General features: G+C 39.7%; 1 protein-coding gene across 13 annotated transcripts in view; it reads right to left on the reverse strand.

Moving 5' to 3' along the window:
• Nucleotides 1-9,659: 9,659 nt before the first annotated feature.
• The window catches only part of MYCBP2 (MYC binding protein 2), a 266,977-nt gene continuing 249,735 nt past the window's right edge, over nt 9,660-26,901 (reverse strand). For all 13 annotated transcript variants that reach the window (XM_081214828.1, XM_081214825.1, XM_081214831.1 and 10 more), the window contains 12 exons: nt 25,634-25,730; nt 24,196-24,315; nt 22,306-22,407; nt 20,893-21,021; nt 20,397-20,529; nt 19,009-19,112; nt 17,805-17,993; nt 16,660-16,767; nt 15,327-15,536; nt 13,213-13,320; nt 12,401-12,566; nt 9,660-10,492 (listed from right to left, as the gene is read on the reverse strand). In XM_081214828.1, coding sequence (XP_081070954.1) covers nt 10,377-10,492; nt 12,401-12,566; nt 13,213-13,320; nt 15,327-15,536; nt 16,660-16,767; nt 17,805-17,993; nt 19,009-19,112; nt 20,397-20,529; nt 20,893-21,021; nt 22,306-22,407; nt 24,196-24,315; nt 25,634-25,730 — 1,582 coding nt within the window. In that variant the 3' untranslated portion in view covers nt 9,660-10,376. The remainder of the gene's footprint in view (nt 10,493-12,400; nt 12,567-13,212; nt 13,321-15,326; nt 15,537-16,659; nt 16,768-17,804; nt 17,994-19,008; nt 19,113-20,396; nt 20,530-20,892; nt 21,022-22,305; nt 22,408-24,195; nt 24,316-25,633; nt 25,731-26,901) is intronic.

The raw sequence follows: 26,901 nt of genomic DNA on the forward strand, positions 1-26,901 counted from the left end.
ATTGGGGAAAGAGAAAAAGAGGTCAAAGAGTGGGAAGGAACCTGTGGGCATCCTCCGTATAAAACCGTACATCTACAAGGCCCTTCCCTCGTGTGATTCAAAGGGATGACTAAGTTACCGCTAAAGCTGCTGTCCCTCCCCAGCTCTTTGTTATTGAAAGATTTTATTTTACATTTTTGAAAAAAAGCAACTTGTGCTTATTTTAAAATCATTCAATACCTATTTAAGTTTACCCGTTGTGTCAGTCAATATGAGTCTGGAGGGAGGGAGAGGGGGCGGAGTAGTGTGGTCCAACAGCGAAGAGTATTTTGTTGCCAACCCTGTTGGACAGGGTTGCCAGAATTGCCAGTGCAGAGATTAAGAAAATTTTTCTTGTATGATAATGAAAATACCATATATATCAGTATTTGTGAAAAACATCTATGCTAACTCTTAGAGTGAAATTCATAATTTTAAATATAGTTACTCAGAAACAAGTACAATTCAACAAAAGCCAAATATTTAACTCAATAAATCAAAAGAAAAAACAACAAAATATCCAAAGCATCAAGGATAGTATAATGTTGTTTACAAGGTGGCTACCACCTATTCTTCCCTTGCGTATGGTCAAATGCTGCTTCTCACATTAAGAGATGAAGTCCAGGGAATTCCCTGGCGGTCCGGTGGTTAGGACTCTGCGCTTACACTGCAGAGGGTGTGGGTTCGATCCCTGGTTGGGGAGCTAAGATCCTGCGAGCCACATGGCAAGGCCAAAAAAAAAAAAGGAGAGATGAAGTCCAGTTCCCTTGCCTTTGAACCTGGGCTTGCCCTGGTGATTTGTTTCACCAGTAGCATGAGGCAGAAGTGACATTTTAAAACTTCTGAGGCTAGGTCTTAAGAAACCTTACAGCGTTTATTTGGGTCTCTTGGGATGCTTACTCTTCAGACAGTGTGCCAGAAGAACCAGTCACCATGTCAGAAGAAAACAAAGCATCACAGTGCAATGCTCAGTGAACTCCAAGAGACAATAATAAATACCCGTTTCAGTCCAGTAAGGCGTTAAGTGGTTTGTCATGCAATAGTAGATAACTGGAAGAGAATTAAATAATAAGGACAGGAATCAACAAAATAGGGGGGAAAAATAGAGAAGATTATCAAAAACAAAAGCTGGTTCAAATAAAAGTAAAGTAGATACAACTCTAGTCAGATTGGTTAGGAAAGAGTTGCAAATTAACAAAATACAAAATGTTTTGAAGGGGGAACAAATATAGCCACCATAGGTATTTAAAACAATAAAAGTATGTTGTAAATAATTATTAGCTAATAAAATTGAAAGCCTAGATAAAACAAGTAAAGTCCTAGAAAAATATAAAATGCCAAAATTGGCAGGAAGAAGTAGAAAATTTGAATAGATCAATAAACATTGATGTAATTGGCAAAGCCCTTTCGTCCCAAATAACCCTAGACCCGGAGGGAATTATAAGTGAGCCCTACCAGACTCCCAAGTAAGAGTTAATCCTTTCTTCTACAAGTTGTTTGAGAAAAAGTTTGAAGAAGAAAAGCTGCCCAGGTCATTTTATGAAGCTAGTATAATCATCACTCCCAAACCAAAAATGGAAAAGAAAGGAAAACCGAAGCCCCATTTTTCTTATGAAAATAGGTGCAAAAATTTAAAAAGAAATATTAGGTAATCAAATTCAACAATGTACTACCAAAACCAAAAAAATAAACAAAACGAGGACAAAACAGTGACAATAGCACTCCGGAGCCCCCTTGACCTCTTTTTCCTTTATCACAGCATGTTATCACCTCCTAGCATATTACATATTGTATGTCTGTTATGTAATGACCCAACTCAGATATAATAAGCACCATGAAAACATGAGTCTTAGTTTGGTTTGTTCGCAGATCCTAGGCTCCCGGAACAGTTCCTGGCTCGGTAAGTGTTTCTCTGAAGCGTGAAAGAACGTGACAAGATGGGGCTTCTGTTTGTATTACATGGTGTAGTGTCCCGGATTTGAGCCATGTTGCAACTAAAATAAATCTGTCGTGGGGAGTAGACGGGCAGATAGATGTTGCAGGAGAGGGAGAATCCTGAAAGGTAAATGGGGATAAGCGAGTTTGATGATGGACCAGAGGCTCCAAATCGTACAAGGAACCCTGTGCTTTTGTGATTCACCAGTATGACAAGTCCCACAAGGAACGGGGAGCCCCCTCACAGAAAACAGGAAATCTGTTAATAGAACAGGAGAAAGAAACTCTAACTATCGTGGTCCTCCTCTTTCTCCTCCACTGTCTACAAGGTGCTTGGTGTGACAGAGGAGGAAAGGGACAAGGTCTGTGTCCTTCTATAGCCGTCTAAAGGGATAACATCCACCAATGAAACAGAAAACACTTGTACAGCAATGTCTTAATAAGTTCCTAATAAGGTAGTATACATGAGTGCTGAGGGCACGGGATGCAGAGTAGAATGGGGATAGATGGGCAGAGCTCATTCGTTGATCAAGGTCAGTTTTGAATCGAATCTCGAAGAAAATAATGGAATTAGGGAGAAGAGAGGCAGGCAGTCTATCCAACTGGCAAGGGAAGCACAAGGCCAGGATTTGGTAAGATGATAGAATCATAATTAGAAGGTCATTGTGTTCAACACCTGCCCAAGACTGAAATCTGTAGTGAACTCTTAGTTGTCGCCTAGTAGCTCTTTTGGGGAGAAGCCCCCCACCATCTGCTTGGTTTTAGTAGTGGTTTCCTGTAGCACGTGAACCTAGGCCCTGTCCACAGTTGATTGGTCCAGAAATGGACACGTCATTCAAGTTAAGACAGTCCTCCCCGCTGGGAATTTGGAATTAATACGGAAGGAAAGAGAGTAGTCCCTTCCTTGGGTGTTTGGACTGGGAACATACAAACACAGGGGTTATAGGTGGTCACTTTCTACCACATGGTCTGGAAAGCACAGAAGCGTGGCCTGCAGTGAGATTCTTCAGTGTTTCCTTTTAACTGAAGGGCGATCATGGAATTTGTTCCCGCTGTGTCCTGTGTCTGGGAGTGGGGCTAGGGGTGGCATCTCTCCATAGCTGCCATTAACCAAGCATGACTCTGCCAAGTAACACAGGGGTGGTGGCTGGGGGTACGCTCCTCTCGGATGGAGTTCTAGGAAAATGAGTGGGCCTGACGACTGCCTCTTTTTTTTTTTTTTTTTTTTTTTTTTTTTTGCAGTACGTGGGCCTCTCACTGTTGTGGCCTCTCCCGTTGCGGAGCACAGGCTCCGGACGCGCAGGCTCAGCGGCCATGGCTCACGCGCCCAGCCGCTCCGTGGCATGTGGGATCTTCCCGGACCGGGGCACGAACCCGTGTCCCCTGCATCGACAGGCGGACTCTCAGCCACTGTGCCACCAGGGAAGCCCACGACTGCCTCTTTTTGCAGGATTTCCTGCCTTCCAAGTGGGCAGCTCAGCCACAGATCTCGTATGAGAAAGATGCATGGAGTTCCCTTCCGAGGTCAGGTAGCTCCCCGAGGAGCCATTGAGCTGGGGAGGGACAGCAGCTTTAGCGGTAACTTAGTCATCCCTTTGAATCACACGAGGGAAGGGCCTTGTAGATGTACGGTTTTATACGGAGGATGCCCACAGGTTCCTTCCCACTCTTTGACCTCTTTTTCTCTTTCCCCAATTCCTCTCCTTTCTCTGAAGCTCTTTCCTTTCAGGTCCCCCAGTTTGGCGTTTCCCCACTAGAGGAGGAACTGGCGTCTCCTCAGGCCTTTCTGGAGTCCTGCAAACTTGAGAGCCGTTAAGTCTCCACTGCTCAGTCGAAGCTGCTCCAGAGTGGGATGGAGAAGGTCTGGCACCTGGGGCGGGGGCTTAGGTTTTGATCCTGGTTCTGCCTTTACTGGATATGCAAGCATGGACAAGTTACTGAATTTCTTTGTGCTTCAGTTTCCTCATCTGTAAAGTGGAATAATAATAGTAGGATAATATAATGTTATTAATAATTATAAAATGGAATAATAATGTTATTATTATTATTTTATATCTACCACATAGAGTTGCCATTAGAATCGAATGAGTTAACGTACGTGAAGCACATACGTCAGTCGCAGGCATGTAGTCAACGCCCAGTGAGTGTTAGCTACGTTGCTCCTATTATCACCACTCCAACTCCGCAGATGAGGACACTCAGGCCTCTTTGGCGTCTTACCTCAGCAACCCCACTTCTCTCCTCTGAGTTACGCCAGCATACCTCTCCCTCTCAGGCAGATTAGCCCAATGAAACTACTTCATTTTAGGCTGTCTCTTGGAATTTTAACTCTATCTAGGGCTAGACTGTAGACTCCTCAAAGGAAAGAAGTCTGTTTTAAGAACCTGTGACAAGAACCTTTATCAACTCTTCCTGAGACTTCTCCAAGGGCAGTGTCTTTCAGACCACCTAACCCGCTTCTTGCGTTACCTTCCTAAAGCCCCTGTCTCTTTCTCAAAAAAATCCAAAGATGCGTGATAAAATCCAAACAGTTGAGAAGGAGATTCTAGGCCAGGATAGTTCATTTAGAAATATATGCAAGCCATATATATATAACTTAAAATTTCTAGACTCCACATTTTAGAAAATCTAAAAAGGAATAGGTGAAATTAATTTTAATATTAAATATTTTATTTAACTCAGTATATCCAAAATATCACCAGTTCAATATGTAAGCAATTTAAAAGATTATTGAGATATCTTAAATACTTTGTCTTTTGATACCAAGTCTTTACAAAGCCTTGGGCTAGTTGTTTAACCTCTGTGAGACTGGAATTGCTCCATCTGCAAAAGGAAAATAAGAGTTAATAGGTTTGTGGGAAGACGAAAATGCCATAATGCACGTGAAGCCCATTGTGTTTGTTTCTTATTACCTCAGACTTAGTGGCTTGAAATAACACAAGTTTATTATTGCACAGTTCAGGGGGTCAGAAGTCCAAATGGGCTCAAATCAAGGTGATGGCAGAGCTGCATTCCTTCTGGAGGCTCTGCGTGAAAATGTTTCCTTGTCTTTTCCAGCTTCTAGAGGCTGCCTGCATTCCCTGGTTCCTGGCCCCTTCCTCCATCTTCAGAGCCAACAGTGTAGGGTCTTCCACTCTCTATCTCTGAGCTCTTCTTCTGTCACCACATCTCCTTCCGTGACTTTGATCTTCTTGCCTCCTGTTTCTCACGTTAGGACTCTTGTGACCCCATCGAGCCCACCAGGTTAATCCAGGAAAATCTCCCCATCTCAAAGTCTGTACCCTTAATTACATCTGCAAAGTCCCTTTCACCATGTAAGGTGACATATTCACACCCACTGGGGATTAGGATGTGGCCATATTTGAGATCGGCCACTGTAAGCCCTCAACAAACGCTCTCTCTTATTCTTAGAAAACTTTGATTATAGTTCTGAATAACATTGTGTTACTTACGTGGTTCCGTATTTGTGTTCTGTGGCCGTCTCATCCCTAGCGCCTGGCCCAGTGCTGCATGTGTTTACTAACTTGTACAGTTCACTTATCAGGCAACTTCTGTGTGTAACTCATGGTTACTAAGCAAGTGGGAACACAGTTCCCATCCTTGTGAGCACGTACTGTCAAGTGGAAATAGAACAGGTGCTCAACTGTTTATTAAATGAATTGATGAAGCAAAACAGCTTACTTCCACTTTGGAGGAACACACCAACACCTTAGTTTTCACCACACTCTCTCCCTGGAATGCCTTTTTCACTTGTGCCTCTCAAAACTTATCCATCCTGCAAGACTGGGCTGAAATACCAGCTTTGCTCTTTTTGAGGAAATGGACCTTGTAAGTCCTAACCGAACATGTTTCTTGTCCTGCTTTGTTAACTAACATATTGTGAAGTTGATGGCCTTCTCTCTAGAAACTATGTAAGACTGTGTAACCATAGTTTATACAGTCACTTACTGGACACTCTCCTCTAACCTCGGCTTTGATTTTGTTTCATATTTTTTCTTCACTGTACCTCCCTCCAGTACTCCTTTTATAGCCTATGCATTCTTTTCTTAGCTCCCTTATGTCACTCGTGAAATGAAGCAGCCGTTAAGTCAGTCATTTAAAATGTATTATCCTTCTGTTTCACTCAGCCAAGTCCTCTATGCCAAGATAAAGTTAGAAGTGCAAGAAATGTGTTGGGAGTGGTGCCTCTGAAAGATCCAGGTGTGAGGGGGCAGGAGTAGGTGAGGGAGCGTTCAGACTGCCACGCAGGTTTGGCATCTACCCCAGGACAGGGAGAAGGAGTGCCAGGCAGGAAAAGGCTCTGACTGCAGCACGGCTCCAAGGAACCGCTCTCAGCTGGGCTAGCCTGAGTCCTGGTGTACAGATGGCACACAAAGGAGCGCTTCTTGGGGCAGACACGGCCGGGCCCTGGTACCCTGCCATGCTCTGTCACTGGCCAGCGCTGCAGGGGAAGAGTGTGGCTTTGGATCAAATGCCGTGGCGGATCCCCTAGGTGGGGCAGGTGCAGGCTGGCAGCTGACCCCTTGCCCACACCCGCCATGAAGGAGGTGGGTGCTGGCTCCCTCTGCATCTACCCTGCACGGTCCTTGAGGCAAAGCCTGTCTTGTTCCCTTGGCAATCTTGCCCATATTACCGGTGTCCAGTGACCGTTTCATGAGTTACTTCTTTTCATAGGACAGTTGGTAATGTAATAGTAATAGCACGATGGGGTAGGAAGAACTTGGCTTTGAGACACAGAAAGATCCGGATTCACATCGCAGGTTTTTTCCAGCCAAAGCTGTACTAGATCAGCTGGCATCTAATGCAAGTTCTTTAACTTCTTTAAGCAGCTGAAATGAGATTAAAATCATCTGCTGAAATGAGATTAATAATGTTTTACCTACTCAGTTGTCTGCCTAGCAGCTCTTTTGGGGGAAGGAACAGAGTTGCTGGGAGGATTAAATAAAATGCTTATAATTCAGTGGCAGCTGTTGAGGAGGCGTTGAATAAATGTTCTCTTCTTTACTCTTCACTTTCAAATAATGCTTTATGTGGGATAAAGCACTTTTGTAAATGCTTCCTCAGCTGATTTAGATTAGGTATTATTATTTCCAAGAAGTTGTGACCGAAAGGAATTAGTGGCTGACTCAAGGTCACACAGCCAAAACCGAGGCAGAATCAGGGCTTGAACCCAAGTCCCCAGGCTTCTGTTTCAGCACCGTTTATGTACTGTTGGCAGTTTTCAGGAAAACAAGAGGCGGTGTTCCATCTGTCAGAAACACGTGTGGCTAGGTACTGGTGGAATTCAGTGACAAAGTGCCCAGGGAGAAACGTTGGGCTGAAAAATCTGAAAAAGTAGGTGAATAAGTAACCATTGTATATGAGAAGTTAATAGTGAACTGTGTATATTTTTCAAATATGCTTACTGATGGAGTAAGGAGGTTTTAGACCTAAACAGACTGGCCAGAAAACTGCTTAAGAAAAATGACTTTTCCCAGGCCTGAAAATATAACAGGAAAAGAGTTTGTTTCCAGATTCCCCAACACCTGCTCTCATGATTCTGCTTTCTGTTTCCTGCCTGGTATCCTGCACAGCATTTGAAACCTTTGGGCACAGTATGCTTGAGCCAAACGTATGCCAAAGCCATCTGCCTTCTGTGCTTTGTCAGAACGTATTTATTCATAAAAGACTTTTCTGGTTTTGAGATGCTTGGAATATGACTAAAAATAGCTTCCTCATAAACGAAGATAAGCTGGAGTCATTGTGAGAATGTTTTAGGACTTTGTTGTTTTTATCCCTTCTATTACCAGCGTATTAATTTGAGATGGCTCATGACTGTCAAGCAATCTCCATTGTTTCCCCTTCTTTTTCCTTCCCATTTACACACTGCAGCTTACATTTCTCAGGTGTCCATGATGCCTCCTATCTGCGCGGCATTCTCAAGGTTAGTTTCATTACTGTGGCCAATGAATTTAAGTCAGATATGTTCACAATGGCCTCATCACATCTGGTTTTCTGGGGTAAACCTACGAACTGCTTCTGCCTCTGACCTACTTTGTGTTTTTGGGAAACACTGAAAGCCAATCCTGAATCTGTGCCCTCAGTGTTCTCCCAAGGCTTGGGCATGAAACGAGATTACGAGGTTACTGTGAAAGGCAGAGCTTCGCGAGCAGGTGCTGAGAGGTAGAAGCTGGGGCTGAGGGGTCGTCTGGGAGCAGTGTCACCATCCCTTCCTGATGCCTGTTGCCCAACAACCTCATGGTAGAATGATCGCTTTGAAGAAAACAACTGTGTTGCCCTGAAGGTTCTGGAACCTCTTTTGAACATGGGTAGAGAATCCCAGCTAGCCCTTTGTCAGAAAGAGAAATGTGTGTGTGTTCGGGGGGCGGGGGGGGGATATAAACATGCGAGCGCCTTTAGGACCCTTTTCTGCTTCTTCCCGAATTATAAATCCAAAGTATTCTGGAGGTTGAAATTGAACTAGCCCTGCCTGCAACCCTTTCAGCTTGACTTGGGACCACCCAGAAGTGCCCTCAGTAACAACAAATCACTCTCCTGGCTTTTGAACGCACTGGGCAGTTAAAAGTTGCTTGCAACTCTGGGGCATCGTCACTAATAACAAAGGACATTTGCATAATGTCCTTCTCTTGAGCGATTTTAAAAGAAAGTGTTATCATTACTTTTTCAGTGATGGTTCAGATGTATCTTATTTAGATGAAGAGGGACCTCTGTACTGTTTCAAAGTCCTTTCTTGCTCAGGAAGGCCCCGCGCCTGTACATACAGTGGATCCACAAATTATATCATGAAGAGATCAGTCTTTGTGATCTTCAGATTTTTTTGTTTTTTTTGCAGTAAGCGCTCCAACACAAGGAAAGTCGGACTATTCACACTGTTCTATCACATTCTAGAATTTTCTACACACATACTTTTTTCCTCCTGCCTTTCTCTACATCTCCACGCTTGAAATGCTACTTATTTTTCAAAGGGAAGCTCAAGGGGCCTCTTAGCTAACCTCCTCCCTCCCAACAACAGTAACAAAAACAAAAAACCACTAATAACCATCTTTCCTAAACCCTGAAGCATTTGGTGTGGACATTTTTATGCAATTTATTAGAAGATTCTCTAAATAGTTATCTGTGCTCAGGCTAGATCTTTTCTTTATATTTTAAGTTGCTTCAAGGCAAAGATTATTTTAAATTTCTCACAAATGCTTAACAAAGTCATTAAAATAATGGTTATTGACAAATTATCTATTTTCAACAGTAGGAATTTAGAACAAAACTGATCAGAACTTTTGATCAGTCTGTCTCATGAAATAAATATAATCTGATTTATGACTCATCATAAGTCAACAATGCATCAATTTCATGAGTTAACTGTAAAAAACATCTACTAAAACACACAGTCTATAATAAAGAAAAGACTAGTGATTCTGTTGATTGTTATATACGTTGAAAAAGGTGCTGGTTAATAAGGTGGAGGTTGCTGAATTTCCTAAATATATTCTTCTATCTTTTGCATATGTCTGTTTATGAATATCTATCTATCTATCTCTCCAGTGTTAAGATTCCAACATTGTACTTCATTACTACTCTTATTTTCCCCAACAAACAGTTTTGAAGGTTATGATTGTGCTATGTTAGTAAATTTCTTTCCAAGGAAAATTGGATGGAGTTTTAGACCTTAGGTATTTAAATTCTGTTTCTCAAGCCAACACCTTACACACTTGTTAGACTTTATCACTGTATAAAAATGTACAGTGGTTTATTGACATGTACATTCCAATATGTTTACAGCTGCAAGATAATGAGGCACACTCAGTATTGCACTTCATTAAAATTTCAGGCTCAAACTTAACCTAGAAGTTTAAATGAAACTGCATTTGTAATTTAGTAATTCTTATACAGGACAAACATTGATATCTTTATATACAGTGTGATACTTATTACATTTATATGCCGTCCTAACACATTTTTTTTTAAATAACAGTCTAGGAAATAAACCAGAATATTCCTCTTTTTATCCCCACCTGTGATGCAATTGTACAGGATTACAAAAAGGCAGTATACAATAAACAATGATAATTTTTCTCTTTTGCTTGAAAGCCAGCATCATTCTTAGTCCATGGGCATGGCAATTCTTTGTTATCAATTATCTATAAATGTCCAATGCTTCACAGGCCAGTGACGATAATGGCCACATGCAAACACCTCACAAGTTTGATGTCCTGGTTCAAAAGAAGATAAACTGAAATAATAGGGAAACTTTCCATAGCAAGAATTATGTACATGGTATTTGGCATCCTTCTTGCACTGTGAATGGTTCATTTTGGTGGATGTATAAATGGTCCCGTCCTTATCCTGAGCAGAGTTTAAACTTCACCACATCCACTTGGGGGGATGAAGGCAACTTTTCTCTCTGTAGACAAAGGAATCTGAGTGTTCTAAAAAGTGTGAGCATTTCTGCACACTCCACAACCCAGGGCAAACTCTTCTCCAGTGGGTGGATGCACAACATGGAGAGGACATTCAGTTCCTTCTAATTGTTTGCCTTTGGGACCTGTATACATTTTGAAGGAGGCAAAAAAATATAATTAAAACACACACACACATACAAACCTAATGAAAATATTAATCACCCGTAAGTTACTTAGAGAAATAATGTGACTGTGGTTATGCAAATATAAAATTAAATGTAAAATTAAAAAATTATTTTCTTCTAACCACAAAAATAAAAACATTCACTATAAAAAATTCAACATAACACATACATGCAACAGAAAGGGATAGGGTCCCTATCCCAGTCCAGAAGGATTATCTCCTTCAACTTCTTAATCTGGACTCTTGTCCTCATCCATACAACACTGCCCCCTTTTCGTTCCCTTCATTCGCTGACCTCCAGCTCACTACCCTCCTACTGCTCGTCGTGGCTTACGCCTCTATTCTGGCCATTTTCCTAAACACTATAGCCTCACGTTATTCTCATCTTGCTTCTTTAAAGCTCCTTGAAAAGCCCTAAAGTACTTCTACTGTAAAGGAAGTAGAGGAAGAATAGTATAACAAATTTTACTTGAGATGAGCAAATAGAAAAGAGTAGCCGTACTTAAAAAAAACCCTATGTATCTTAGTATCCTTGTTTTTGAATAGATAATATACTTCACACGGTTTAAAAATCAAAATTTAAAAAAAAATTACATACAAAAAGAAGTCACCTTTCCCCCATTTTTATCCCATTTTTTCCTGTTTTCCCCAATAGTTAATCAGTTTTATTAGTTTCTTGTCAATCTCCCCAGTGTTTTTTTTAAATGCATATGAGTATATATTCTCATTTCCCCCTTTCTTACAAAAGGCGGCATACTATACACACTGTTCAGTAACTTGGTTTTTCATTTAACAGTATCTGCTATAGACCTTTCCATATTAGTACACAGAAACTCCATCCTCAGTCACCTTCCTTTTTTAATAGTGTGTAGTATTGAGTGTTTAACCAACCTCTTACTGGATCCTTGCATTGTTTACAAGCTTGTATTATTATAAACAATGATGCAATGAATAACCTTCCTATCTGCTCTTTTTTATTTTTCTCACATATGTGGGTATATCCCCAGAAGTGGGATTGCTAAAGGGCAGGTATATTGGCAGTTTTGAGAGGCACCGCAGGGTTCTGCCATTTGCACTCTGATAAGCAATGGATGGGACCGCGTGTTTCCCAGCTTTAACAACGTTGTACACTGCAGTGTATGTGCTCTTGCATGTATTTCCACTCGTTTCAGATCTGTCTCTTCTTGGTCACATTTACCTCTCCTTCCACTCTTGTCACTTCTCTTAAGCCTGGTATTCCACCCCACTGTGATCACCAGCCTCCTGACCTCTTCCAATTTTCTGTCTCTTTTTGGTTTCATATTCACTTTTTCTCAGCCTGACCTCCATAGACAATCATCTCTCCTGTATTCTCAGTGGCTTCTTTAATTCCCTTGGCTTTCTGATGCTCACTATGCTGCCCATTCCCAGACATTCTAGATCAAATCACTTGTCCATTTTATGGTGCTGGTTCCAGGCTTCTTAAAAAATATCATAGCTGCTCACAATAAAGGCAGATGTGTGACCAAAAAAAAAAAAAAAATCACAAAATCCTTTAAAATGGTTCTATTATCAATTTATAATTTCAAACTTCTCATGGCCCTTTAGCGCTGAACAGCAGTCCTTCTACTAATCCTTAGCTGACTTCCTTCTCAGTCCCTACACAATTGCTTCTTACAGCTTTGAGCCCCTCATTCATGATGGTCATCTTACTTTTTACTCCACTCAGAAAGTCAGAAGCTTACAAGGGCAGAGGAATTCCCTTTGTTTCTTTAGGATAGTTTGAACTGGGTTTCTGCCACTTGAAACAAAGTGTTCTCATATGATCATTAAATAAAATGAGATACCATATACATTATAACCATATTTATAAATACTAAAAGCATACCTGCAGGACAGTGTGGTAGTTCTTCCTTAGGAATGCTAGTCATTCTCTGAAAATCATCATGACAAGCATTACAAAAATGTGTTGTTCCAAAACAGAAAAAGACTGCCACTGAACAGCAGTAGCGACATTTATATTCCAAAAAGTCTGTGCCATGTTTCGGACACATCTACAGCAAAAGAAAATAAATACAAGATTATGACAAGTCTATTTCAACTATACTTAAGAAAACCATACACATAACTCAGTGATTCATATTTTTAGAGTACACACAGCTCTCAAAACTGAATGAAAACCTGATGATACACACATTAAAATATTGAATAAATGTGTGGCTTGGCCTGAAAGGTTTGGACGAAGCCCCAAGTTTAAATCCCAGCTCCATAATAACCAATATTATTTAATAAGCTAGCCATTTAATTTCCTTGTGAATGTTTCTTGGTCAGCCAAATTGAAAAATTAATAATATTTCTTCTATCTCTCAATCTCATAGATGTATTGTTAAGATTTCACTGAAGACGGGAAAACCTAAAAGTGTGACTGCAGGTTTAAGAAAATGAAATAAGTAAATTTATTACTTGTTGAACTATGGTGATTATCTTATGGGAGACAAAATTATAAAATGCAAATACCGTCCAAAAGAAATAATATATACAAAATGATCTGGAAAATTATACACTGCCCTACAAACATCAGAAAGCACTGGGGAAAAAAATGTACTATACTATCCCCATCATATTCGTTATATTATTATTTCAAAAACACAGAAGTTTAACATTTCTAAACTGTCCTTTCTAATAAAATGTTCTGCCCACCTGAGCCCTGGACACATCAGAACAGGCACCGCAAATGAGCTCTCTGGGATCATAATCATCTCCCTGTCCAGCCTCAGCATCGCAGCGAGCTTCGCCACCGAAATATGCCTAAGGAGGGAATGTATTCAGATCACAGCAAGAAACAGAAAACTCTGCCATGGGAGGTTCAGTGTGGGTGCAATGGAAGTGAGATCGAGAGGCCTCAGGAAATACTATTGTCTATTGACATTCCCTTGTAATGCCCAGTGGATACCCATATTGCTGCCTGTAAGAAATAGATCAGGGTATGAAATAAAGCTACTTCAGTTCTGGAATGGATTCATACTTACAGTAGAAAGTTCAAACATTGTACTGTCAAAGCAAAATAACAAAAGAATGTATAATATTCCAAATAAATATCAAGAATAGGCTACTAAGTAGTAAAGAGAAGCTATGATTTTCCAGGGCAAAGTTTGAATAGTTTTTCTCTTTTTGAAATATGAAATAACATATTCCCTTCTACTACTCTAAAAAAATGCCTAAAATAAATATTAGTGTAAAATTATAATCCTGAGGCTAATGGGAAAGAAAAAAAATCAATTTTGATCATATAAAATGTTTAAAAAGGAAAGGCAAATTTGGATATTCTGTTCAGGACATTGCTCGTACTTACAGAGCTGCACTACATGTAGGGACTCAACAGTATCTAATACAGATACTTGAATATATGAAGTTATCATCATGGGTAATTCCTCTCTATTTGCTCTGGGCACAAAATAAATAAATTAGTGTCTAATAAGTGCCAAGTACTAGAGATAGAGAACTTAAGAAACATAGTCTTCGTCCTCATGGAACTTATCAAGGGGGACAGAGAGACACGTGAACCAGTCACTGTTAATGCAGAATAATGAGCGCTTAGACGGACGTATGCGAGATGTCCAAATGGCGTGGCGGTGGTGGGGAGGTCGGGGCACGCTGCAGAGGAGGTGAAACCGGAGCCGAATCCGGAAGTGTGATTGCACAGATCTGGCCGTGCCTACAAGCGTGTGCATGGGTGGCAAGCGAGAGTAAGATGCAGAGTAGGAGGCAGAGAAGAGCATTCCACGGACAGAAGAGCCCGGGCGACAGCGTGGAGGTGTGGGTGAGTGAGCCGACACAGCCCAGTCTGGGGCACTGCAAGTTGTTCGGTGTTCCGTTGCACGGGGCACAAGTGGTGGCATGCTGGGAGATGAGACTAGAGAGGTGGAGGGGCCACAGGATTAGAAGCTGAACAGTGACACGATCAGATCTGGGATCTAGAAATGTTCATCTGCTAGTGAAATTGTAAGTGTAAGTGTGAAGCATGGAACGGAGAGCTTAGGGGCTCCACACAAGGAGCCCAGTAAGAAGGCTACTAACAGTTACCAAAGAAAATGATGAGGGTTGCTAAAGATACAATAATAGAAAGAAAAAAGAACTCAAGAGAGATTTGGAGGCAGAAATGACTTTGTTCATTTGTTAATACAGACTGGAGACTGATAGAGTCAGAAGTATCTGTGAGAAATCTAAATGTCTGGTAGACAGTTGGGTATCTGTATCCAAATCTGAAAAATTTTGGAGGGTCAGAACAATACAGGTGGTGGGCAAAGGCATGGGTATACAGGTCACCAAAGGTGAGGAAGTATGATCAGGCAAGAATGGAAGGCTGGGGAAACAAATATGTAAGGAGTAGATGAATAAAGAGGAACTCTGTGAGGGGGTTAAAGACAAGTGACCAGAAAGGAAGGAAGATACCAAAGAGAGTCTTGTCCTGGGAGCCAAGGAAGTAAGAATTTTAAGAAGGGAATGGTCAAAAGAGTTAAGCAAAAGAAGTTTATTCCAGAGCCAACTGGATTTGGAAAACAAGAGGGGATTGCTGATGGGAAATAGCTTGTGTAGAGAAACACCTCATGTTTGTTTTGGAAATAGTCTGTATATGTTTAAAAAAAGCGCCCCAAAACAAATTAAGAAAATAAATTCTACTTGAAGCACAGCACCAAACTTTCTCATTTTTAACTTTAGACTTAAAACGTCAGAATAATTAGACATCACTATACTATTCAACTTCTTAATCACACAGGTAATCTTAATAATTCGTAGTATGATTAACAGCGTACCTTTCTGCATTTGTAGCAGACATAATATGCATATCTATTCATGGCATAGCCAGCGGGGTCATTATAAAATCTCACACCAGGGGTTGTGATAGCTTCGCTCTTATGCAGACCTTCATATTCCAACCTCATTAGGGCTTTTCTTCTGACATCCTCATAGAGCTCTTTTATAGGATCAAGCAGGTCTTTTAACACGATATGATTTATTTTGTTCTGAAATTTTGAAATATGAACATTCTTTATTTAACAGAATCACTTCATTTATTAATTCAACAAACACTTAGTATTCACCTAAGTGCCAAGCACCGTGCTAGGACAGGAGATAACCAAACATTTCCTAAATAAAATGCCATTTAAAAATAATCCTGTAAGGTCCTCACAAGCCTATAGTTTCCCAAGAGCAGGGAAAGTGGCGGCAAGTGGGGCACAGAACACGAAAATTCCATTTGATGAGCTTCATATTCCTGAGCATGAAATGTATCTCCTGCTGCCGTAGCTGTTCTGGGAATAAAAGGTTACCCTGCTGCCACAAATACCCCTCTGTGTGTGTTTTGGTTCCTTGGGGGTGGGGCAGAATGTTAGATAAGAGAAATGAACAAGTAGTATTTTCTATATCCCTTTCATCTATCATTTCCTGAATGTGACTTTTCTTTGTGGCAACAAAAGAGAAGGGAGAGAAAATCCTATCATCTTTTTGAATATTGCTCCGTCTAAGCAATGACTGTGCTAAGTCCATGTTATACCCTAAACACCAGTCTGGCAGTACATTCTTAAACAAAAGTTTTTTGTTAAACATTATTAGCTTGCCAGAATAACCTGCTACTTTGGTTACTATCTTTGCAGAGACGTGTCAAAATGTCAAGAATTTTCTCCTTATTTTACCTGAGCTCTAAAGAATCTGTCCTAATGGCACTTTAAAAAGTTCCGGTTTCACTCTTTCATGGCAGGTATCAGTACCTACAAGCACCACAGGCTCTTTCTTCTTTTTGGTAGTCACCCACTGACAAGTCACATGGCCTGAACTCTCAGGGGGTCTGAAAGCAATGATGCATGCCCTTCAATGCACGATAATATCTAAATGAATTTTCTGATGCAATAGTTTAATTTAATCAGCTTTTAATGGACAATTAATGCCTTGAAATGTAGTATAATAGATAGAAAGATCTTATTCTCAGGTACTACCTGGGTGAAGAGAGCAGAAACTGATGGGGGCTGGTGGTACAAAGCAGACTAAGAAGGACACTGAGAGATGCTGCCATGTTTATTTTGAAAGATGAAAGATGAAGACAAAGATGAAAATTAATAGAAAGCAGGTAATTTCTGATTCTTTCCATACCTTGCAAATGGGACAAGATATAAATCCAAAGGTTATCCTTGGACCAAGCCATCTGTTTTCCAAAACTCGTCGACAGCACTGTAAGTGGAATATGTGACTACAATCCAGCTTAAATAAAGAAAAGAGAAGGATATAAGCAAATGTAATAACAATAAACATGAGTAACTGGCAGATTAGTCAATGTAAGGTGCTACTTAGGGCAGGTAAGAGAAAAATCTAGAAATTCAGTACACTGAAACTTCGGCACTTCTCTGTTATTCATGCGACATCATGAACTATATCTTCAGCTTCTCCCAATTTTTACCATTCATGTATTAACGCCACCTTATAGAGAGTAAGCTGGGCTAGGGAGAAATGTGAAATTATTCAATTTTGTATCTCACAGGAAGAAGAGGAAACTACTGATTTAAAGATTTAAAATTTATTTTTGAGAATATTTATTGTCTTGGAATCACAAGAACTGGAAATATAAACAAACAACCAGTAAATGTTAAAAAAAACTTATTTAGCAAATTGTAACTTCTATAATATTACTAACATTATAGATACATGTATATATATTATATACAGAGGTATGTATCATCATGCATAGATCAATTACATAATGTTATAAAAGGCCATGCTGGATTCTGGAAATTAAGAAGAGAGAAGCTACTGGATAATCTAATTATTTTTTTTCTCCCTTATGAGCATTTTATACATTCAATTGATTATACAGGCTCACACAAATTACAGATTAAAGCTCACTGCACAAAATGGAGACAGAACGTAAAGAGACAGCATTTGCTCTGTAATAAACTGGTGGATATTAGTGGGATATTTTCTCCCAATGGTATAAGAAAGATTCAGTCTTTTTTTTTTTTTTTTTTTGCGTTACGTGGGCCTCTCACTGTTGTGGCCTCTCCCGTTGCGGAGCACAGGCTCCGGACACGCAGGCTCAGCGGCCATGGCTCACAGGCCTAGCCGCTCCGCGGCATGTGGGATCTTCCCGGACCGGGGCATGAACCCGTGTCCCCTGCATCGGCAGGCGGACTCTCAACCACTGCGCCACCAGGGAAGCCCAGTCGTTTGTTTATTTGACATGTATATTTATATTTCCTATTGAAAAATCTAGGCACACTTAACACGTTAAAAGTGGAGACAACCTGAATGGCAGGTGCTGCGGAGAGCGCTTCTGTGAAACAGATCATGCACATGTCGTCAGCGTCCTGCTTCAGGGTCGCAGCATTTTTATCACAGCCGTGTAGACAGGGCAGACAGCGCTCTTCGTTTTTAACACCTCCGCATGGATGGCCACAAGGATGCGTCTTGCTACAGGCTATCTTAGCATATTCCTGTTAAAGATGAATTACAGCAGCACAGAAAATATCAAAAAAGGCACACATCCTGGTAATTACATCCATTATATTAATTTTCTAAGATACCTTCCCACGGGAAATAGATATAAGGCTAAGTAACCACAAAGTAAAGTTATTTTTATTCTTTGTTTGCATATAACTTAGGATTATTAACAAAGTCTAATGTGATTTAAAAAAAAATTCACTCCACATAAAGGGAATGCTAATTAAAAAGTGAGCTGCAATTTTAATCTATTTGTTATCATGCATAGCCATGAAGCAAAAAAAATTCCTGACATATAATCATCCAATCACCACCTACCTCTCTCCAAAATGAAATGGGGATTAAAAAATATACAGGTATCCTTCACTATCTGGACACTATCCAAATTCTTGTTAACTAAATTGAGGAATCAAGAATATTTGGATAGCATGGAATGTGTACAGATGTTCATGCATAAACAACTTTAAGGAAACAAGTGAATAAAATGTGTAAGAAGAAAAGGAAAGGCAGCCCATAGATTTTTTTTTTTTTTTTTTTCAGTACACGGGCCTCTCACTGTTGTGGTCTCTCCCGTTGCAGAGCACAGGCTCCGGACGCACAGGCTCAGCGGCCATGGCTCACGGGCCCAGCCGCTCCGCGGCATGTGGGATCCTCCAGGACTGGGGCACGAACCCGCGTCCCCTGCATCGGCAGGCGGACTCCCAACCACTGCGCCACCAGGGAAGCCCCAGCCCATAGATTTTTATCTGCTTCTAGCACAGAAGTAAATGTTAAATATATATGATGGTGGTAGCTGGGAAACATACAAAAGAGACTGATTTGGGTTTGAGAGCTTTAACTGATCCATTCTCCAGCTTTGATAAAGCATTTAACTCTTGACATGGGTAATACACTAATTTAGAAAACAAAAGTGATGCTGAGCTCAGAGTCCTATTTATATGAAGTGAAGGTGTCAGGAGAGAACACATGCTATTCCTTACATGATGGCCTAACTAACTATACACGCACCTGGCAATCTGCATCAGAACAAACACTGCCAACAGCAGACAGCTCTGTTCCACTCCTGGAACCACAGAAACGGCATGCTTCCGAGCTACTTGTGGTGGGTTTACCTAGGTTCAAGCAGAAAAGAAAAATCCTCCTTAAGTATATGTTTTCTACATATTTTAATACAACTAACTGAAGAAAACAAATCAAGCAAGCAGGGATATGTATCAGTTACTATCACTGAGAAATCAGCCTGGCAGTTTTGCAGCTGAAGTGTTGTAAGCTGCCCTAATTATAAAGTAAATAATCACACACAAAAAAGGATAAGAGACTAAAGAGCTACCTGAAGCCAAATAAATTATTAACTGATTTATTTATACTTCTTCAGTACACAGAAACAGACTAGGCTTCTAGTTAAGACAGCAGGTCGAGCAGCTATGGTAAGCCCCCTCATTACAAAAGCACAATGCCAGACAAAAGATAACAACAAAAATTAAATAAAGATATATAGAAAAAAGGGAAATCATTAGGTACCTTTCCCAATGACAACATTACAAGGTATAGGAGAAAACCTATCAGCAGAGAATATGAAACGTGACTAACAGAAGAATTCCCACCCAGGGAACTAAAGATAATAGAAACATTTGAAAAGGAATTTAAATATGTTTGAAAAGTTAAAGGAGGAATGGAACCAATAAAACAAAGAACAAAAGGAAAAAGAACAAGATTTGAAAAACACAGACCAAGCTCATTTTAAAACACAGGTACAAAATTCTAAATATGATAAGTGAACTTAGCAATATTTACAGAAAATGTTTTTTAAAAAGGATAGTTTAGGTCATAAATACAATGATGGTTCAAACACTAGAACATTCATTAATGTAATATGGTATGGAGGGAAAATAGGAGAAAAAAAAAATCAGCTGTGAGAAAAGAAAAGACCATGCTCTTGCAGCATGAAAAGTTATTCATATTTAAATTTGTCAGATTTACATCTAACACCAAAATCAGAAATTTGTGCCAGATAAATGGCAGACTACAGAGGTGCTGAAAATTGAGAATCTGTACGATTCAATGTACCTTTAAGCTGGGAATACACCAGACTTTAGAAAAAAAATCAAAATGAAAAATGCATATTTTGGAGATAAAATGACTTGCCCAAGGTCACACAGCTAGTTCATGGCAAACCAACTTTCCTGACTTTTAATTTAATGTTCTACAATAGAACACTGAACACTGTCTAGTAAATATAAAAATACAGTGGTCAATGATCTCATCATCACTTAATAGAAAACACTCAAAATTATTCACATTAAATAATTAAATTAAACTAACATCTAGTTTAATCGTAATCAGTAGGGATGGTTCAATCTATTTGTCAGGCACGGTTCACTCTTAAATCCTTTTACCTGTGTGTTCTCGGAATTCCACCATTGCCTTCATGGTTTTAGAATCTGCTAGTGCCATCAACCAGAACAATTTGGTTCTACCACAACCTTCATGAAGGTCAACCTTTATAGCTTCTTCTTCTTCTTTGAAGACCTATTGTATCATTAAATAAAAGGGGAAAATATAGCACTATGAAAGAAGTATACATTTTAATTATTCAATAATGAAAACAGCTTTTATTTATTAAGCACCCTAAGAAATTCCAGGTATCTCTAGTCTTGTCTTTAATCTTCACAACAGCCCCATTTTTATAAATGTGGAAACCAAGTCTCAGAGGTTAAACAACATGCTTGATTTACACAGCTGGTAAATGAGACAGCTGGGAATTCCACCAAGGTCTTTGATTCCAAGGTTCATTTTTCTCCCATTACACCAAGTCTCCTTCCCACATTATTTCTTACTGAATATACTTTATGTTACAGATACTATTCTGCATGTAAATGCAGAAATCTTCACCTGTCTTTGATGAGTTTTGGTTCGCCGATGAAGATGAAGGAATCTGTCACAGTCAGTACATAAGTTTCCACATACGTTGCACAAAATGATTGCTGCAGTTTCACCGTCATCATGGTTATCACACATAGGCTAGAACAGGACATTTCCATACGTTACAAAAGATTAACAAGGAAGTCTTAAATACTCATACAAATTGAATGTGATTTATTTACAACAGGAACAGACTGTTACTCTGAACTTGAATAAGAATTTAGAATCTGAACATTAAACAGAATTATGGCAAGTGTACTTAACTATAAAAAGCCCTTGGGCTTCCCTGGTGGTGGCGCAGTGGTTAAGAATCCGCCTGCCAATGCAGGGAACACGGGTTCGAGCCCTGGTCTAGGGAGATCCCGCATGCCACGGAGCAGCTAAGCCCACGTGCCACACAACTACTGAAGCCCACACACCTAGAGCTCCGCAACAAGAGAAGCCATCGCAGTGAGAAGCCTGTGCACCGCAACGAAGACCCAACGCAGCCAAAAATAAATAAATAAATAAATAAATAAATTTATACATATTAAAAAAAGGCCTCAAAATCCCCAAATCAATGATTAATGCACTATGGGCATTGAATGATTAACAAAATAAACATGTATACTTTTCTTAGCGACTTAAGAAAATTTCTCCCATTATGTTCAAACATTCTGTATGCTAAATGAATAAATAATGCATTTTTGAAACTTGGGTGTTAAAAAGAAAATGTTGAAAGGGCCTGTATAAAGTTTTTCCTTCCAGTGAAGCAAGGGATACTTATCAAACCTACTTTAAGTACATCTGTGAATAAATGGTATAGCATGTTGTTCTCTTACTACTTTATTTCCTTATCATAAAATTGATTACATTTTAGTACAAAATCTAGATATAGAATCAGAGTCTGGCTAAAACCAAACTTTGATATGATGCACACATGACTCAGAGAAGAAGGGAACAGTTTTTTTATGTAATTAAATCCCCTAATATACTATGCAGAGGGAACCCTAAGTGAAACAGACTTGTGAGATGAACTTGGGCAGTGTGACGCAAGTTTTCAAGAGGTCCACTAACTGTGTATTTTGACACGTAGAGTCCTTTTTTTTTTTTTCTTTTTTTTGCGTTACGCGGGCCTCTCACTGTTGCAGCATCTCCCGTTGCGGAGCACAGGCTCCGGACGCGCAGGCTCAGTGGCCATGGCTCACAGGCCCAGCCGTTCCGTGGCATGTGGGATCTTCCCAGACCGGGGCACGAACCCGTGTCCCCTGCATTGGCAGGCGGACTCTCAACCACTGCGCCACCAGGGAAACCCCTAGAGTCCTTTTTTTTTTTTTAAAGCTAAGCCAAAGCTTACTGTAAAGAAAAACAAGCTAAATTTTTATAAAGTAACTCTGATCTTACCATTTGTTTTTGTTGCCCATCCTTTCCCATCCATCTCCCTGAGGAGAGGCGATCCACGTGGTCCTGGTCGAGAACACACAGCGACGCCAGAGCAAGCCAGAGCTGCCGAAGGGAAAGGCTGTTACGCTACAGAGCGTGGGGTAACACCTTACAGAGCACCCACCGCCACAGCTCAGTGCAGGCTAGCTGGACTTGAAAAGACGTACAACCCCAGTGGCTCTCAAGTCTTCCTGGTGGGGTACCAGGCACCCACGCCCTCTACTGTGTGTGCCATGCACAGAGTAGGCACTGAAATACATACTGAGTAAATGACTGTGGCTCTGATGAACCATTCTGTTGTCTACCTGACATATAAAATTAACCTTTATTATTCTGATATGTAAACAACATATCAATACATAAATTTACATATTTAATATACCAATGCCTTCTACACATTTTCCATCTAATATCTGCCTGAGGCATTAAATTCCAAGGAAATCTCTATGCCTCTAACAGTCGAGCACTATGCTGGGTACACTTTGTCAGAAATAAGTAAACGTCTTACAAGCGTTAGAAAATTGCCCTCAAAAATACTTTAAAGCTTTCTGAGGCTTAAAGAGCAAGCTTCATTTTTACACAGAATAATATATTTCTTCATTACTGAAAAATAGAAAATAATACTTAACTGTCTCAACTCTGAGAAGTGCATGTGAGTATCACTGGGTATGAAGAGTAAGGGGGAAATAAAATAGGAAAAGAGAAGCCAGAAGAAAATTAAAGTTATGCAAGGGGAAAGGGGAGAGCCGACTGAAGAACGAGTGCAGCGTATACGTGGTGGGAAAGGGTGACTGTCAGGGCAGCTGCTTCAGAGTCACACTCACTGGCAACATGGCAGGAACTGGCTTTTTCTGCCCAAGGGAGATAAAATGTATCTTCTTTTTCAGACTTCTGAGGATTAACTTAGGCAATTTCTACCAGCTTTGACTTCTTCCCAATGCTGTCACAACTGCCCTGCTTCAAGGAAATCTCAAATCTCTTTTGGAAGTATATGGGACATAAAATTTGGTAGACTAAAATTTACAATAGATTGCATCTCATCTGAAGGATGCAATCTCACTTCCTAAGAGATTCTGCCCCATTGTGCCCTGGGCACACACTTTCTGCTTTTGAAAAGTAAGGCCTACACATTCAGTAAGTAGGCCACAGGACTCTATTTTAGGACAACTGAGTTATTACAGAAGGAGTAGGCAGGGGCCTTGTCTTTAAAGGACCTTCAGTCTATCACAACGTCATGCTGACACTAAAATTAACAGTAAATACATCATTAGAAAGACAGTACACTGACATATACGTAATTCAGCTTCTTTTTAATGAGTATATCCTTAGCTCCCTAAATAATAACAAAAACAAGTGATAAAGAACACATAACAGTGAACATTAAAAATTACCAGGCTTAGATTATAATTCAAAAAACCCCTTCATACTTTTTCAATAAATACAATATTTGGTAAGAAAAAAGAGTGAGGTGGGTAGGGGAGGGATGGATTGGTAGTTTGAGATTAGCAGGTACAAACTATTATACAGAGAATTGACAAACAACAAGGTCCTACTGTATAGCACAGGGAACTACATTCAATGTCCTGGGATGAACCATAATGGAAAAGAATATGAAAAAGAATGTGTATGTATATATATATATATATATAGATAGATAGATAGATAGATAGATAGATAACTGAATTACTTTGCTGTACAATAGGAATTAACACAACATTATAAATCAACTATACTTCAATAAAATAAATTTTTTAGAAAAGTAAATTAAGCTGGCTTATTTTTTAAAATTTGTTCAAATCTATTACTGAAAAAGAACATGCAACAATATAGACCAAATGAAAGGAAACCTACCCTAGTTGTTGCAATACATCTCACTGGAGATCTAAATTCTTCCTCCATCTTGGTCAAGGCAATGATGGTTTCTGCAATGGCATTTTTTGTCACTCGGGACCACGCTTCTGACAGATGACCCTAATGAGCAGGACAGAATAATTTAATAAACAACCAGAGAGGTATAATCAAAGGAGCAGATTCTGTTCTCTGAACATCTCTCACCAAAAAGGAAAATTTATTTGCTAGTGGAATCTTAGATCAAGGGGCATACTTTAATATAAAAATCCTTCACAACTATATGAACAATTCAACTTCTACTTACTATTTTGATGATTCAAAACAAAAGTCAATAAAAATTTAAGTTCTCAATACTCTTTTCTTACAGAGTTCAAGGGCATTTCATCTTACATGTAGATAAAAACATAACAAATACTAGGCTGTCTATGACTGAGAAATTCTGATCATGAAACCCTGTTATTTGACACGGAGCTCACACAGCTAAGCTAAAGCGCTTTAGAAGAGTATTACTGGAACCCGAGAGCATAAATGGGTTCAAATTACAACTACCTTAATTTGCTAACGTGATTTTTACTGAACACCAACATGTTAGTCCTAGAGAGTGTTCCTAAACATCTTTCATAAATATTTTCATCCAATGAAAAGCCTATTTACTCAGAAAGCCTATTTGAGAATGGAAAAAATTCTCCATTTCTCTGATTGAGGAAATGTCCACACTGCTGGGAAAAGTGACAGAACTTCCTATTTCCCCAGAATATCCTTACTCGTCTCATATCCACACGCTATCAATCTTTAAAGGGACAGAGTTCAAGTTCCAATTCCTCCTCTTCCAAAATGCTTGCCGTCTACTCTACCTCTCAGGAACCTGTCATCCACAGTGTCCTGCCCTCCTGGGGCTGAACTCCTGGAAATAAAATGGAATGTGAGGAAACTAACATGGAGCAACCAGTGAGAGCCAGGGACTCTGAGAAGTAATTCCCTTTCCTCCGCACTCTGGGATCTCCCTGCAAAAGCAACACCTAAAGTAAAGACAGCAGTACAGGACGTTCATAAACTGTGAGAACTAAAAGACAGCAAGAAACCTTTGCTCTGAAAAGCCCTTTTTTTCCCTTTAGGCTCTTGGGCTCAGGCTGTTTTTTTTAGGGTTCAAAGAGTATACTTTTTTTTTTTTTAAGTTTCAAAGTCTTGGAAGACTTATGTAATAATTCTCAAGTAAATTAATTGGGAAGCTTGAAATGAACATAGTTTACACAAAGGGCAAATTTATCACCAGCTGGAAAGACATCGTGCGATAGTGAACCTACTAAATGGACCTTGTAAGCAAAGCAAAATAACACGAATGTTCTCTCAATTCAGCAGAATGATTATGCTACTCGTTTTGCCAATCAGGTTCCTACTGTACTTCACTGACATAATGATCAGGAGGATGGGAACTTACTGCCGCCATATCCTTAACAAGTTTAATGATGATCTCTGAGATCTGCGTAGGAGTTGAGCCCTTCATCCACCAATGACTCTCACCTCGTCGGATATAACTACAAGAAAAGTCAGCGCTTGTAAACCAATCAGTGAGAGTTACAAGTGAATAAGATGAAAACTGTTATTTCAGCATGCAGCATTTTAATTTTTAAAATGATTCAACCAGTCAGGACATTTTTAAAAGAAAATTAATGACAACATTATTCGTAATCCATCTCTTCAACCCCAAGGGAGTAGCTATTCTGATATGTGTTCCCTTTCAAATATTTCACTGTTTACATATTATTTTACATGCATCTTTTAGAACAGTACTATTCAAACTATATCAATAGAACACAAACTATTTGTTACCAGTCCACATAAAGATAAGAGCTTGCACCAGAATATGTCAACTGTATCACTGAGCATAGAGCAAGTCCCCTACATACAAGCCTTCAAGTGACAAACTCTGAAAGATGCAAACGTGCATCTGGTTCCAGCAAGGAACCAGAACCTGTGCCATCAGCGTCAGGCGTGAGTGACATTGCAGCTGGCCCTCCGTCTCCTACTGCCGACGATCCTTCAGCTCTACCATCTCCCACCTCCTCTCCCTCCTCCTGTCTGTAACTCTTCTTGTCTGTTCACTCGATGCCAGCCCCTGTATGCCAGCTGTTGTACTGTACTACTGTACTTTTCAGGGTACTGTACCCAGTAAGATTAAAAATGTTTATTTTTTGTGTTTGTTTGTTTTTTATGTATTATTTGTGTGAAAAGTATTGTAAACCTATTACAGTACAGTACTATATAGCCGCTTGTGTTAGTTGGGTACCTAGGCTAACTTTGCTGGACTTAACGAACAAACTGGACTTACAAACGTGCTCTTGGAATGGAACTCATTTGTATGTAGGGGACTTACTATACTACTGTTTAGTTCAGCTCACATTTTTTTCCCCTAGGAAGACTATCCAGATGAAGGAAGCAATATACTTATTTACATTCTAGTGCTATTCACTTAATGTTATGAGTTGGCTCTTTGACTAACATTATTCCAGATGTCTCTAATCTTCTGCTGTTACACACAGTTCTATAACAAACAGCCCTGTATATATATCCTTCTGCACATGTATGAACATGTTTGAGACAAACAGTTCTACAGAAGTAGAATTGGTAGGTCAAAGGATATGCACATTTTAAATATAGTGATATGTTATCAAACTGACATCCAAAAAGGTTATGGCAATTTACATT

The sequence above is a fragment of the Mesoplodon bidens genome (genome assembly GCF_964165515.1).
Source record: "Mesoplodon bidens genome assembly, chromosome: 17".
Taxonomy (NCBI): domain Eukaryota; kingdom Metazoa; phylum Chordata; class Mammalia; order Artiodactyla; family Ziphiidae; genus Mesoplodon; species Mesoplodon bidens.